We start from the raw sequence: 15,105 nt of genomic DNA, 5'->3' as shown, positions 1-15,105 counted from the left end.
TATAAGACTAGAAAGAAGGCTATGGTTCCCTGTAGCTTCCACAAGGATACAAAAATGCTCGTTTAAAAGCTCCCCTGTGATTCCTCTAACTGTTCTGTAAGACTCAGATGGAACACAGAGTTCAAAAAATAAATACATTATTATTCCAGAACTCGTCTACACACACTACAAATATCAAATATAGGCTAAATCTTGTAGGAATGAGTTACAGTATAGATTCCTCTCGGGTTGTTTCCAAATCAGATCAGAAATGCCAACAGAAGTCATGCACACACTAACGTTACTTCGTCAAGAATTTATGACTACAGGGATGAACAGCCTCCAAACCCAAATGACAGAATATTTAGAAAGCCGTCAATTCCTACCATGATCCGGTGGCGTTGCTTTTTAGCTTTCCGGACGTTGTTGATAAAACGCCGGCCCATTTTCTTGGCGTACCACACGGACACAAACATCCTGCCCGAGCGCTGAACACCGACGAGCGTTCAGACCGACAGCGCGCGCCTCTCCACAAGACGAGCGCGCGGAAGGAGGAGAGCAGAGCAGAGCAGAGGAGGAGGAGAGACACGCTTGCGCTTTAAATGTGACAGTGGCAAAATAAGACATTCACGCATGACGTTTAGCTACACGGAATAAAACAAGCGAGGATCTCGAGGAGCGTGTTGCAAAGTTAATAAAGCAACAAGCCACGAGAGGATTGCGTCACGCGGAGCGGTAAAGTGGTCAATCGTTATTGTAGGGCGTCTATTATGAATGCGGTTGGATTTTTCATTTGTGGAAAGGAGAGGGATTTGACGCTTATTTGTAATGATGTGCGGTCATTTTACTGGGTCTGTATTTTAAATATAAAAGAGCGTCGGCTGAAAAATTAAAAACAGCTTAAACCAGCATAGGCAGGTTGGCTGGTCTTAGCTGGTTTAAGATGGAAGTAGCTGGTTTTGTGCTATATATTTGGCAATGACGTCTCTCACTTAAATATGTTGTAGAAACCAATTAAAGATGTATGTTATTTAAAAGTCCACATCACTATTCATATTTTGGACTATGGGGGGCGCTATTATTTTGATTACGTAAAACATTTGCACTCAGTGAGATACTAGCACTGAGCTACGCCATTTCTACCGCAACACAACTCGCAATACACAACTCTGCTGAAAAAAAACAGCTAACACCAGCCTAGGATGGTTGGCTGGTTTTAGCTGGTCAACAGGTTGGTTTTAGAGGGGTTTTGGCCACCTTCCCAGGCTGGGAGACCAACTAAAACAAGCTAAAACCAGCCAACCAGCCTAGGATGGTTTTGGCTGTTTTTTTTTAGCAGGGAACTCAGAAAATGAAATATTGATATGATGACCACATACTGAAAGAGATATAAGCATAGGTTTAAACCAAATGCTGTACCTTCGATTTTCCCCACAAAGAGTTTAAATGCGCCCAGATATCGAGTGAAATCCAAAACATTTCAACTTTATTCTCGAAAAACTTCAACCTTATTCTCATAATTTAAACTTTATTCTTGTAACTTTGGCTTTATTCTCAAAACATTTTGACTTTTTTCTCGTAATTTCAACTTTATTCTCAAAACATTTTATTTTTGTAATTTTGACATTATTCTTGGAATTTCGTCTTTATTCTGGAAAAATTTTGACTTTATTGTCAAAACATTTCAGCTTTATTCTTGAAACACTTTGACCCTTTTCTCATAATTTAGACTTTATTCTTGAAAAATTTCGACTTTATTCTCAAAATATTATAACTTTATTCTCTAAACATTTCGACTTTATTCTCTAAATATTACAACTTTAATCTCATAATTTAGATCTTTTAACATGGAACAAAAAAATGCCATCGTACCTTATTTCCCAGACGTATCATGGTTTTTCCATTAATAAACACCAGAAGTAAAAAGTTAACGTAGCCTTTCAGTGTTTATTTTAAATCACTTTCCCTAAAAGTTTGAGTTAATATAGTTTGCAAGAGCATGACTATAAACACAAAGCAACTAATGAATGGATGAGTTTATCTGTTTGGCATGATGACGTTTAATGTCCCGACAACCTCTGTAGTCCCATTTAGCCACTTGCTAGCAATTGACTTTTACAAGTAAAAGCTTTCAAAAGCCACAAAGGGGTTTTACTGATGTAGAAAAAACATGACTATGTGACTATTTCAAACATATAACCAAAAACCCATTCAAAAAACCCACTGACTTCAGGACGATGGAACCAGAAATGCTAAAATGCTAACTCATTTTCAGGTTTTTAGCATATAAAAATCCATCATCCCTGCAGTACCCTATTACCCTCAGTGTTCAATTACAGCACTTCTGTAATGGTGTGCTAAAATACTCAGCAATACTCGACTGTGTATTTCCGGTTCATTTGTGGAGAGTGTGTGTGACACAGGAGAGTGCTGAGACGGCACATCCGCAGCCAGATCTACTGACGCTCGGCTTTATCCTCACCGCTAATATGCACTACTGAGGAGACACGCAGTACTCCAAGAGAGCGCTGAATTATCCAGCCCACAACAGAGATGTCCCCTGGGAAATAAGATCTACGATAATGACCTGCTTTTAACCGCCTCCCCTCGTACATAAATATTGCTTAAAGGTTGGAGGGTTGTGCTGAAGACGAGGCCCGAGCGTCAGCAGATGCAATGCATCATCTCTGTACGCTTATCTGACAGATGCACAATGGTTAGTATACTATGCATAATGATGGCCGTGTCAGAGGTCAACGGTAAAGGTTAATAGCAAAGGTCAAAACAAAGAAGGATGAAACGAGCGTGATGAAAATGAAACAAAGGATCTAAAATGGAAAACTGCTTTTTTAAGGAACAGAGCATTGAAAAAATTTATACTTTGGACCAATTAAAAAAAACTATGTTTATAGTTTTTCTCAAATTATATTAAAAAATATAGCTGCAAGCAGCAGTTATCGGGGTTCAAACATTTTAAGGCCTTTAATGCATCCAACCTGAAATTTTGGGAAATCACAACACATCCATGATGAAAAATATTGCAACACACACATACTCAACCTGAAATGAAAGATTAATACAAAGTAAGCATACATATACACAGACATGCAAAGACATTTTGTTGTAGGTATCAAAATGCTTCCTGCAAGTCTTCTCTTTATAATGCAATTTTCAGGTCTCACTTTAATCATAATGTGGCATAATTGCAAAATGTGATTCCTCAATGCAAATGAAGTGGTAAACTTTGACAAAATGTGATTTTAAATGTAATAATTATGATTTTAAACTATCTGAATGTCAGTACCAAAATAAAACCTGAGAAAAGTACTATATAAGTGATAGAATGAGCCAATGAGTGATCCTTTGCTGCCATCTAGTGGTTGCATTTGCATATTAAGAAATGGCTCTGTTAAAACAGTCTAAATGCAAATGTTCAACATTTTGTTTGATAATTATTGACATAGAGTCCAGAGAATTGTACTGTAGCAATTTTATTGATTTTGAGTTAAAAACCTAGGACTAATTCACAAAAGTATTTTTTTTTAAATAATATCAAATATTTAAAGAACAGCTGGAATGACAGCAATGGTTCAAGAAACAAAGTTGTTTAGAATAAGGAGATCTTATGATATGAACATCTAGTGTTTGTGTGAATATGTGAGCATTATTTTAGCAATTTGAGGCATTTTACCATTGAATTTGTGTGTTTTTGAAGCCTTTTTATTTGTTATAGCGCCACCTATGGTCTGAACTCCATGAAACTTTCAATGCTTGTTAAGAGTTATCTGACACATGTTTTCAACAAGACTCATAAAGTTTGGAGTTTTTGTTTAGGTTTTATAGGCTTTTGGGTATACTTGGCCACACCCCTTTTCTAAATTACCCCATTATAGCCAACCAAAAGACAATTGAACATATTTTTTTTTATAAATATTGATCTGGAGAGTCCAGAGAATTGTGCTGCAGTGGTTTGATCAAGATTTAGCAAAAAAAAAAAAAAAAATTAGGACTATAGTTCACAAAAGTAGGGTTTTCACACTTTTGAAAATAAATGAATGGTTTGATTGACAGATATGGAAAGTTGCTTAGCATGAGGAGATCTATCAGATGATATGAATATACCAACTAGTGGCCAATTTCTTTGAAATTTCTTACAGACCTTTAGGACCAAGAGTCGAACATGTCCACTGAGTTTCGTTCCGATCGTTAAAAGTTTGTTAATCTTGTCTAATAGGTACTCAAAATTCATTGGTCAATGGCAGCCATGTTTTCTGAGATATGCCAATGTCCTCATTTTCATACAAACTAACACAATTATTTATTATACAAAACGTATACTTAATCAATATATTTTCTTTAGACGCAAGCCAAAATGTTACTTAATGCAATTGGGGCTTGATTTCACCATAAATAAAAGCGAAATTAGCTATAAAGTAGAATTTCCATTCAAGATAAAACTAAAAATATTTTGTTAGTCAATATTTAATTTAGTTTATGAAAGAAACGACTTTGAAAGACCTTGATGCTTAGTATGCATCAAAACCACATTTTTTATTAAACCAATATACTGTACTGATGCACTTAAAATGAATCACAATCACAAAAGTCACAATCTTTTTATACAAAATTGGATAAAAATGCAAAATAATGATGTCAACATGAACATGAATTGTAATGAAGTCATGTGACATTAATCAATATAAATCGCATGCCAGCCGAACCGCTTTGAGCTAAGAAAACACAAATGCCCCACAATGATTTTCACCACAGAAGTGTTTTCCATGCGCACACAAGTATTACGTAAGATACTCCAAGTTGACAGGCACACCTAAATGAGATATCACATGGACTCCCCTCTCTCTCCTTCCTTCCCCTTTCTATATCTCAGTCCTTCTCTCTGCCTCCATTGCCACCCACTCTCTCTTTCTCTCTCTCTCTCTCTCTCTCTCTTGCGTTGGATCCCCAGACCATTTGTCTCAGCGAAAGTCTGTTCAGTAATTACCTCAGAGCTGCAGGGACAACTTTAAACATTCATTAGTGAGCAAGAAACTTTGAATAGATATAGAAGCCTCTCACACACACACATTTTTGTAAAAGGAGTGGTGAAAATGCTAAAGAGGTGGAGAGAGTGCCTAGAGGAGATCGCTGTAGCAAAAGGTAATCGAATCACTTCCAAACACACACATAAACAGCTTTCCTGAACCTGTGGTGGGCGACGAGCAGGAGGGAATACTGAGCACATGAACACACACACGCAAACACAGCATAACGTCCCTACACAGGACGGGAAGAACAAAACATAAAGGTATCTGCATTTCAACATTTTCTTTAGAAAACACGAGAGCTGCTTGTCTGTCCAAAAGCGGTTTGACATAGGCTGTTTTAAAGTGGTTGCCATGGTGTTAAGCAGTTGCTAAGGTATTCTGAATGGTTGCTATGGCTGAATGTGGTTGCTAGGGTGTTCAGGAGGGTTATTATAGTTTACTGAAACTAAAACTAAAACCGCTGTAATAAAATAAACATTATTTTTTTTTAAATACAGTCAAACCAAAATTTATTCAGACACCTTCAACATTTCTCACATTATCACCCTGCACCCACTAAAAAATATCAAAAATGATATCTGGTGTCTGAATAATATTTGGTTTCATTGTATATTTAAATAATATTAATTTAAAAAAAAATCAGCTATTTACAAAAGTGGACATATAAATAGTTGAATTTAGTTTTACTAAATTTTACTAAAACTAAAATGTAAATAAAAATTATAAAAACGACAAAAACATGCAACAAAATTACTTACATAAACTCTAATAAAACTATAATAGTTCCTCAATGATAATAAAATACTGTAAAACTGGTGTTCAGGTAGTTGTTCAGAAGAAACATGGATAAATGATAGCAATGTTTTTTTTTAAATCTATAAAAGCAAAAGTAGCTAAATAGCAGTTTCTATTCAAATTCCCCTATGATATTTCTGCTGTTACCAAAAACTATTGAAATGTTAACTGTAATAATTAAAATAATAACTGAAATTCAGTTAAACAAATAAAAATTTGATGAGTAAACTGTCAAATGTTGCCTTGCTACAAAAGGTTATTCACAGCGATGCCATAAAAGAAGCATTTTTAGTTTCACAAAAAAAAAAAACATTCAGTCAAAGGTTCTTTAAAGAACCATCTCTTACCTTTTTTATAATCTGAAGAACCTTTTGTGAAACAGAAGGGTTTTTCAGATATTATGGCATCGTAAAGCACCTTTATTTTAAAAAAGTGTAGCTAACTGAAGTAAAATAATTTGAAGTAACAAAATTCCAAAAAGTTAAAACAATAAAAGCTAAAAATAAATATTAAAAAACGAACAAAAATGATTGCATACAAAAATATTAATAAATATTGAAAATATTAACAAATACCATATAAATAATTCTATTATAATACTGCTGCTATAATCACAACCCTTAGAAAAAAGGTACAAAAGCTGTCAGCATTTAGGTACTAATATTTGCCTTTAAAGGATAAGTTCACTTCCAGAATAAAAATTTCCTGATAATTTACTCACCTCCTTGTGATCCAAGATGTTCATGTCTTTCTATCTTCATTCGCAAAGAAATAAAGTTTTTAGAGGAAAACATTCCAGGACTTTAGTGGACTTCAATGGTGCGCAATGGCTTGAAGGTCCAAACCAGCAGTTTAAATGCAGCTTCAAAGAGCTCTAAATGATCCCAGCTGAGAAATAAAGGTCTTATCTAGTCATTTTCTAAAATATATATTTATAAAATTGTATATACGTTTTAACCACAAGTGCTCATCTTGCACTAGCTTTGCAATGCACAGATTTCTATTTGACTGAAGATAGAAAGATGTGAACATCTTGGATGACATGGGGGTGAGTAAATTAATAGGACATTTTTATTCTGGAAGTGGACTTCTCGTTTAAGGTAGTCTTATGCACCCTTTTAGAGGTAAATAAGGTATAGTGGTGAACCTTTTGAAAGGACACCTCCCCACTGACAGCTTTTGTACCTTTTTTTCTGAGAGTGCAGGATACCCTTACAGAAAAAGTTTAAGTGTGCTATAAGTATAATTCTTTTAAACTAAAAAATAGGAAAGTATACTTTCAGTCTCAGAAATATACTTAAAATGACATTTAAGTGACATTTAAGTATATTTAAGTCTAAATATACTTAAGTTCTACTTGTGCTTTTAGAATCTGCGTGTTCATTATTATATGCGCTATTACACATCAAAAACACAAGTGAAGAAGAATGTAGATGCTTCTACGTGTAATCCAACACAATCATCAGACATAAAACAGCATCAAAACCATAGATATGTCAAACTGTGTAATGTAATGGAATAAAATGTTGACCCATGAAGAGGTAATAATGACTGTCAAGCTTTGAGGTGTTGATCAACTCCATACGTTTGGATTATCATCAATAGTCTTTTTTTTTTTTTTTTTAAATAGCTTTTTGTCCAAAATGTTGTTTGTTTTTTTATTTATGAAACTTACCCACATTCATGTGTTGATTAAAAAAAAATGCATGAAGCTAGAATAAAATGTTTTTTGTTTGCAAGCAGATACCCTGTTCTTTGTTTTGATGTTTTGTTCAGATATTCATATAACAAAATATATACAAATTAATACCTAAATAGAGACATAGTAGTATACCTAAAGTATGATGTAAAGTTCACTCAAGAAAACTTACAAGTATACAGTATAAATGACTAAACTAGTAGTTTACTGAGACTACAAAAAGTATGCATAAAACTTATTTAATTAGTAATCTATAGTATACCTTTTAGTATACTTGCAGTACAAACTGAAAACATAGATGTAAACTAGTTGTGAACTCAAAGTATACTTTTATATACTAGAAAGTGGGCCAATTTAGTCCCAAGGAGTATTGAAATAGTACACTTAAAAGTGTACTACGAGTAAACTGATATTTGTATACTCACTACATAAAGCACACTTAAAAATATACTTGAACTTTACTTAACTATACTTGAAGTATCCTTCTTTTTGGTAAGGGTAGTACAGGTAGTATTGTACTCTGCAGTATATCCGTAAGCATTATTGATGCTCATGTGAGCATTCTGGATAGCAGAGTCCTTCCAGCGCCCCCACTGGCACACAGACGGCCGTGCTGGCATAGACACACACACACACACACACACACACACACACACACACACACACTGCTGAACTGATGGCCAGACTCGAGCGTTTAGCCACCTGCACACACCATTAGTGACACACTTCTGAAGAAGGGACAGACAGAGGTAAAGGTACCTGAGGTTACATCTTCCCTCATAGAAATTTAGAGCTTTTTTCTCTAAAAACAAACTGTCCTGACCAACAAATACTAAAAATAACTAAAAATAACATAATGAATGCAATGAATTATCAGTTTGAAACCCAGTGGTTTCTTAATTTCTGAATCCAGTAAACCTTTGTGGGATTCAGAGAGGGCAAAATTAAATTCAGGTACAAACAGCGGTCTACAGTATCAGGGCTCTGTAAATTAGATCCGGTTATTAACTCCCCGGATTTCCCTCTAGACTCATCTTCACTTCTATCTTTCAGCTCCTCCTGCTCTCCTTCTTCTCATCTAACATCATGTTCCCCTGTAGTCCGTTCGCGTCTCCCTCTCCTTCAATTCATTTCTTGTTTTTCATTATCTCAGCTTTCATTCGCTATCATTTATAAGAGAACAGAAGATCATTTATTAATTACATTGTTATAAGGTGCACATATTGCTGTAATTTAAGGATACCGCTGCAAAGACATTTGCCTATGCAGATATGCAAATGATCGAACAGCCAATTAGAGCTGGAGTCACAGCGGAGCTGGTTATGCAACAGAGCTGCGTCTGTCTGTATAATGTTTAGAGCAGCAATCACAACACCCACAGACTCACACGTATATTCATATGCGTAAGACACACACCTGCTAATTCATTTGACTGCTTATTGCTCCTTGGCATTAGCCTAGCTAAATCATGGCAAAAGAAACAGGGAGATAACCCCAGGATAACACATTTCTGTACTGCTGTTTTTTTTTTCTGACTGCACTCAAAACAAACATACAATGTGATTAGAGTTGTCTATTTACATGAACAAATTATTATCTTTGTTCAAGGGAAATAACTCATTTTTGTTGCTGTTTTTTCTGACTGCACTCAAAACAAACATACAATGTGACCAGAGTTGTCCATTTACATGAACAAACGATAATCAAAACCAAACAGATGTTTTTTGACAGAGATCTGAGTTACGAGCTGTAAAGGCACAGCCCTATTCTTGAAAAGGGGGCGGGGAGCAGCAGCTCATTTGCATTTAAAGAAGCATGCACATAAACACATACATTTGCAGTTTTCGAGGAAAAACATGGCAGATTATTGTGGAAAAGAAAAAAGTACAATTAAATTTTTCAAAAAATGATTTGCACTAAAACTGTGAAAATCAAATCCATATATCTAAAGAAGCTGTGTTGCAAATTTGAGGTTGATTTCACAAAACAATGAGCTTTCAGTAGGAGTTGTTTGGATGTACACTCTTAAAAATAAAGGTGCTTTAAAAGGTTCTACACAGTGATGCCATCGAAGAACCATTTTTGGTTCCACAAAGAACCATTCAGTGAAACGTTCTTTAAAGACCATCTCTTTCTTCCCTTTTTATAATCTAAAGAACCTTCTAAACAGAAGTGTAGTACCAAACATTATGCTTATAACAACAACAATTTGCTTCCTATTCATTTCCAATGAAGTCTTTTTTGACCACAAAAAGTACAAATGTGACTTTTTTTAGGACCATTTAACCTTTTCAGTTTGTGTACCAAGTTTCATAGCATTCCGATTAAGTAAAAAAATCTAAAAACCCAAAATGTTAAATTTTTAGTGCTAAAGCACTAGAGGCCTGTTATTTTCACAGGTATACTATTATAGCTTTTGTTAATATTTTACATTATATTTTATTTTTAGCATTTCTGTTTTTATTTTAATTTTAAAACTAGTAAGTTTAGTGTGTGTTTTTGTGTTAAGTTTTAGTTTTTAGTTTTAGTTGTGTTTTAACGTTTTAGTTATCTTATTGCTTCAAATAAGCAAAAATTAGAAATGTTACCTTGGCAAATAACATAAATCAAGTAAATTATTTTAATATTTAGTTTTAGTTAATGTTTATTTCATGTAGTGGTTATTTTTATTATGGATTTAGTATTAATTAATGAAAACCCTAGATTGGTATCATTACTGACTGACTGTTCATATGATGTGTGTTTGTGTAGTTAAATAGACACATTTGCCATTTTCATTCATTGTATGTTTGTTTGTAAAAGTATAATTAAGTTAACATATGATTTGAATCTTTTAAACATTAAACATGATACAAAAATTGTACACTGCAAAAAATTATTTTTTTACTTAGAATTTTTGTCTTGTTTCCAGTCAAAATATCTTAAAATTCTTAAATCAAGAAGGATTTTCTGGACAAGTAAAAAATATTGTCTTGTTTTCAGAAAAAAACAAGTCAAAATTAAGTAAGGTTTTGCTCAGAAAAAGAAAAATAATCTTTGATTTAAGATTATTTTGCTTACTCCATTGGCAGATTATTTTGCTTGTTATTTCGACTTGTTCTTTCTGAAACAAGACAATCATTTTTACTATTTCTACAAAAATCCTTCTCGATTTAAGAATTTTTAGATATTTTGGCTGGAAACAAGACCAAAAATCTAAGTAAAAAAGACATTTTTTTGCAGTGTATTGTTTTTCATAGTAGTTTTGTTTGTCAGAACACAAACATATTTGACCACAAAATGCCATAATTCACCAATGGAATCAAATCTGATCTTTCAATCTAACTATCTAGTTATGATTACATAATTCGTTGTACTCCTCATTCATAGCATGTTCTCTGTGGATGAGTGTTCAGTGTTTGCTGGTTCCTGTATCCTGCTGTGACTCAATAGCTGTGTGTGTGTGTGTGTGTGTGTGTGTGTGTGTGTGTGTGTGTGTGCGTGCTTTCTCCTCATCTCACTACCTCTCATCCTACTGCCTGTCATTTAGAAATGGAAAGAGAGAGAGAAAGAGCGGGAGAGAGAGAGCAGAGGAAAGCTTAGAATGATTTCACTTGCCTTCTTGGCACTTCAAATGTGTTAATATCAGCAGCAGCAGCCCCGTTGCTATGGACACCAGAATCTAACTGTCTCAACCTCCTGTTTGAAATGTTTGTGAGTGCTGTGCGTCCATATGGAGAGATCCCGTTTCCACACTCAAATCCACTTTATATCTCAACTGTTTCTCCTGCACAGCAGAGAGATTAAGGCAAGACACTTTGGGTAAACCACTGTTTAATTTTTTTATGCACCTCTCAACTTTGACGTTTGAGGCTAGTTTACCTCCATAATAAAAAAACGCATTTAAGTGTTTATTTTCTTGCACTTTATCTCTTGTAGATTTCAATTACAATACCTATCTTTAAAGTTCATGAGTTTTTCTTCTGCACCAGGTCAACCCTTACCAAAAAGAAGTATACTTAAATAAAGTTCAAGTATATTTTAAGTATACTTTATGTAGTATACAAAAATGAGTGTACTAGTAGTATACTTTGAAGTGTACTATTTCAATATTCCTTGGGACTAAATTGGCCCCTTTTCTAGTATATAAAAGTATACTTTAAGTATAACAGTAGTAAACTTTGAGTACACAACTAGTTTACATCTATGTTTTTAGTTTGTACTACAAGTATACTAAAAGTGAACTTACAGGTATACTGATAGTTTACCAATTAAATACTGCATTTTTGGTTAAATAATGCATTTTTAGTTCACTTTGAAGTATAGTCTCAGTAAACTAGTAGTTTAGTAGATTTATACTGTAAGTATACACATAAGTTTTCTTTAAGTGAACTTTATATCATACTTTAAGTATACTACTATGTCCCTATTTAGGTATTAATTTGTATATATTTTGTTACATAAATATCTGTACATACAAAACATCAAAAGAAAGAACAGGGCATCGGCTTGTAAACAAAAACATTTTATTCCAGCTTCATGCATTCTTTTATCTAAACACTTGAATGTGGGTAAGTTTCATAAAAAATAAATAAATAAACAAAATTCTGAACAAAAAGCTAAAAAAAAGACTATTCATAATAATCAAAATGTAGATCAACACCTAGTCATTATTACCTCTTCATGGGTCAACATTTTATTCCATACTGTTACACAGTTTTCTATATCTATGGTTTTGATGCTGTTTTATGTCTGATGATTGTGTTAGATTACATGTGGAAGCATCTGTTGTTTCGGTTTCTTTTTCACTTGTGTTTTGGAAATTCTGTACAGAGGATGTTCAATAGCACCCCTAGCATATAACAATGAAAACACTGATTCTCAGAGCACAAGTACAGCTCAAATATACTTTTTCTAAGTATAAGTCAAGTGTACTTAAATGTAATTTTAAGTATATTTCTGAGAAGTATATAAAGCACATTTCTGAGAACTTCATAAAAAAGTATACTGAAAGTATACTTTCCTATTTTTAAGTTTAAAAGTAGTATACTAATAGCACACTTGAATAAACTTCTTTTTCGTAAGGGAATATCCACTTCAGCAGCACTTACATATTAAATACTAATACTTTATAATAATAATTAAAAAAAAAATAATGAAAAATAAAATATCACACCGACTTCTACTCATATTCAATTGCAGTTTGCTGCCTTAAAATTTGGCAATATAATAAACTTATATGAGTCCTTTAAACTTAAATTACATTAAAACAATTTCCACGAAAAATCTGGTTGAATTTACTAGAACTTATACAAAAAAGTTACAAAATTGCCAAACGTATTTTGATGAGTAAAAGTCATGTAAAAACAGAACTTGCCATGACTTACTGATCATATTAGTTTTTACAGTCTTTCTATATTCTTAAGGTTTCAAATATCATTTATACTAATTTCTATGATATTTTATCACTAAAAATATGGTTAAAATGAGTTTGTTGACAGTATTTTTACCCTACTCACTTGTGGTGTCTTGCATTAAACAGTGAGCAAAATCAAATCTCCTGTTTCTTCTTTAAGAAAAGAGCCCTACATTTGTCCTAAACCTTCTCAACGTCTCAAACTGAGCTCAGATTTGCGAGGATAAAATCAATCAACAGTCTGAAATGACAATATGAACTCCTGAACCAAGTGATCTAATTTTATCTGGCTCCCAAGGACTGCACATTTCTGTCTATTTTTATATCTATCTTTTAAGGCATTTCAGAAGAAAAATAGTTGATACTTCAATGAAACAAAACAGTTTGAAGCATAACACGTTTCCTGCCACTGGCCAATCAGCAGCATTACAAGTAACACAAGTTACATAATAATATTACTTTTTTTCCAAGTAACTAGTAAAGTAACGCATTTCTTTTTAATTGACAGAAAAATATCTGAGTTGTGTTTTCAAATGAGTAACGGCAGTTACTTTTTCCACCCATTTATTTATTAAAAGCTGTCCCCATGTTGAGAGAAATTGTGAGTAAGATGTTACTTTAGTTCTAGAATAAATGTGAACATGCATTAATTCATCTCACTCACTAAAAAACAGATACAGTGTTCCTCAAAATGAATAAAAACACTGAAATTCAACGCAAACCTGCAATAATTAAATAAGCTAAATAATACAAATATCCTTTATGTATTTAATCCCATTTTATTAACCGATGTCTTTGCTGCCAACCTTCGATGATCCAATTCATCCATACTAATAAGCAAAAATGACTCAAGTTAATCTAACATTTGTTTTCCTTTTTTTTATTGCTGAATAGTTGACATTTGTTCTTCTGCGGTCTACTGTACAGACGTCAATTTACTTTTTCTCTAAGCCTGAGGCTTTTGGTGTAAAAAGGCTTTCACATTTGCCAAAAATAGAACTTTTTATATTAAAAACAAACAAGCAAGCCCTGCCCAGATTTAAAAAGTAACGCAAAAGTAACGTAACACATTCCATAAAAATTAACTAAGTAACATAATTAGTTACTTTTTTAGGGAGTAACTCAATATTGTAATGCATTACTTTTAAAAGTAACTTTCCCAAACACTGCCAATCAGTATATATTGTATCCTTGATAAGCAGCAGAAATCTCAGTCAAAACCCTGTTAGTCAGCAGCTGACCCACATGACAGCACACTGTCCTCTACAGGACGCTTTACGCCACTGCATACAATACTCCAAAGTTCATGACAATAAATCACTGCCATTTTTGTCAGACAGCTTGTGTATTTTAAAGTAGAAAATCAAATTGCGATCTCTCACACACTCCTTGTGTCTCTACAGAGCTTGCGTAACTGAAGCAGCATCATTAAACATGATTATCTGACAAACTGTTCATCACTAGATTAGCCATCCCATGCAAAAGCTATCAGAGCACACAGACGTTATGTTACACGTGACAATAAGCAAAACCAGAAGAAAACAACCCAGTTTTGGGCAGATAGACGAGTTGTCAGAAATAATAGGCTGAAACTGCAGAAAGAATATAAGTGTACCTATATGGATAAACCAGCGTGCATGTGTGTGTGTGTGTGTGTGTGTGTGTGTGGTTTAAAGCTGATACTGTGCAGCAGAGTGATGAGTTTGCTGATATTACCGCAGTGGATTTGACAGCACAGAGAAAATGATGACTTCAGGCGACAGAGAAATACCATATAGAAATATGATGGAAGCCACTGTGAAAACAAGCTGACATGCAATATCATAAACAGAAAAAAATCAGTCATTATGTCATGATGCCATCTTTGTCTTCATCCTTTTAACTTGTTACAATTTCTGTCACTTCTGCCTGACAAGTTATGAATTAAACTTGAAATTCTTAATCGGTAAGTAAATTCTCAGTGGTCAAAAAGTGCAATGACCTTAACACTGCAGCCTCAAGATGTATTTTAATTAGGCAACAATTAAATTTGACTAGGTTTGATGTTTTTACAGTGGTGTGTGTGTTTGATATCATTGGCCCTATCATTATAGGCAATTCATGCAGTATACTTATAGTATGCATACAGTATACTCGCATAGGGTGATATATACCAGATATATATACTATCGACCTCTAATCTTCCTAATGCA

General features: G+C 33.7%; 1 protein-coding gene across 2 annotated transcripts in view; it reads right to left on the bottom strand.

The window, feature by feature from the left end:
• dlg4a (discs, large homolog 4a (Drosophila)) overlaps positions 1 to 495 on the bottom strand; it is a 72,150-nt gene extending 71,655 nt beyond the window's left edge. For both annotated transcript variants that reach the window (XM_073839541.1, XM_073839543.1), the window contains exon 1: positions 366 to 495. In XM_073839541.1, the coding sequence (XP_073695642.1) occupies positions 366 to 455 (90 nt within the window). In that variant the 5' untranslated portion in view covers positions 456 to 495. The remainder of the gene's footprint in view (positions 1 to 365) is intronic.
• Positions 496 to 15,105: the final 14,610 nt, after the last annotated feature.

The sequence above is a fragment of the Garra rufa genome, chromosome 5 (genome assembly GCF_049309525.1).
Source record: "Garra rufa chromosome 5, GarRuf1.0, whole genome shotgun sequence".
NCBI classification, from domain to species: domain Eukaryota; kingdom Metazoa; phylum Chordata; class Actinopteri; order Cypriniformes; family Cyprinidae; genus Garra; species Garra rufa.
This window is presented reverse-complemented; position numbering and strand designations above follow the sequence as displayed.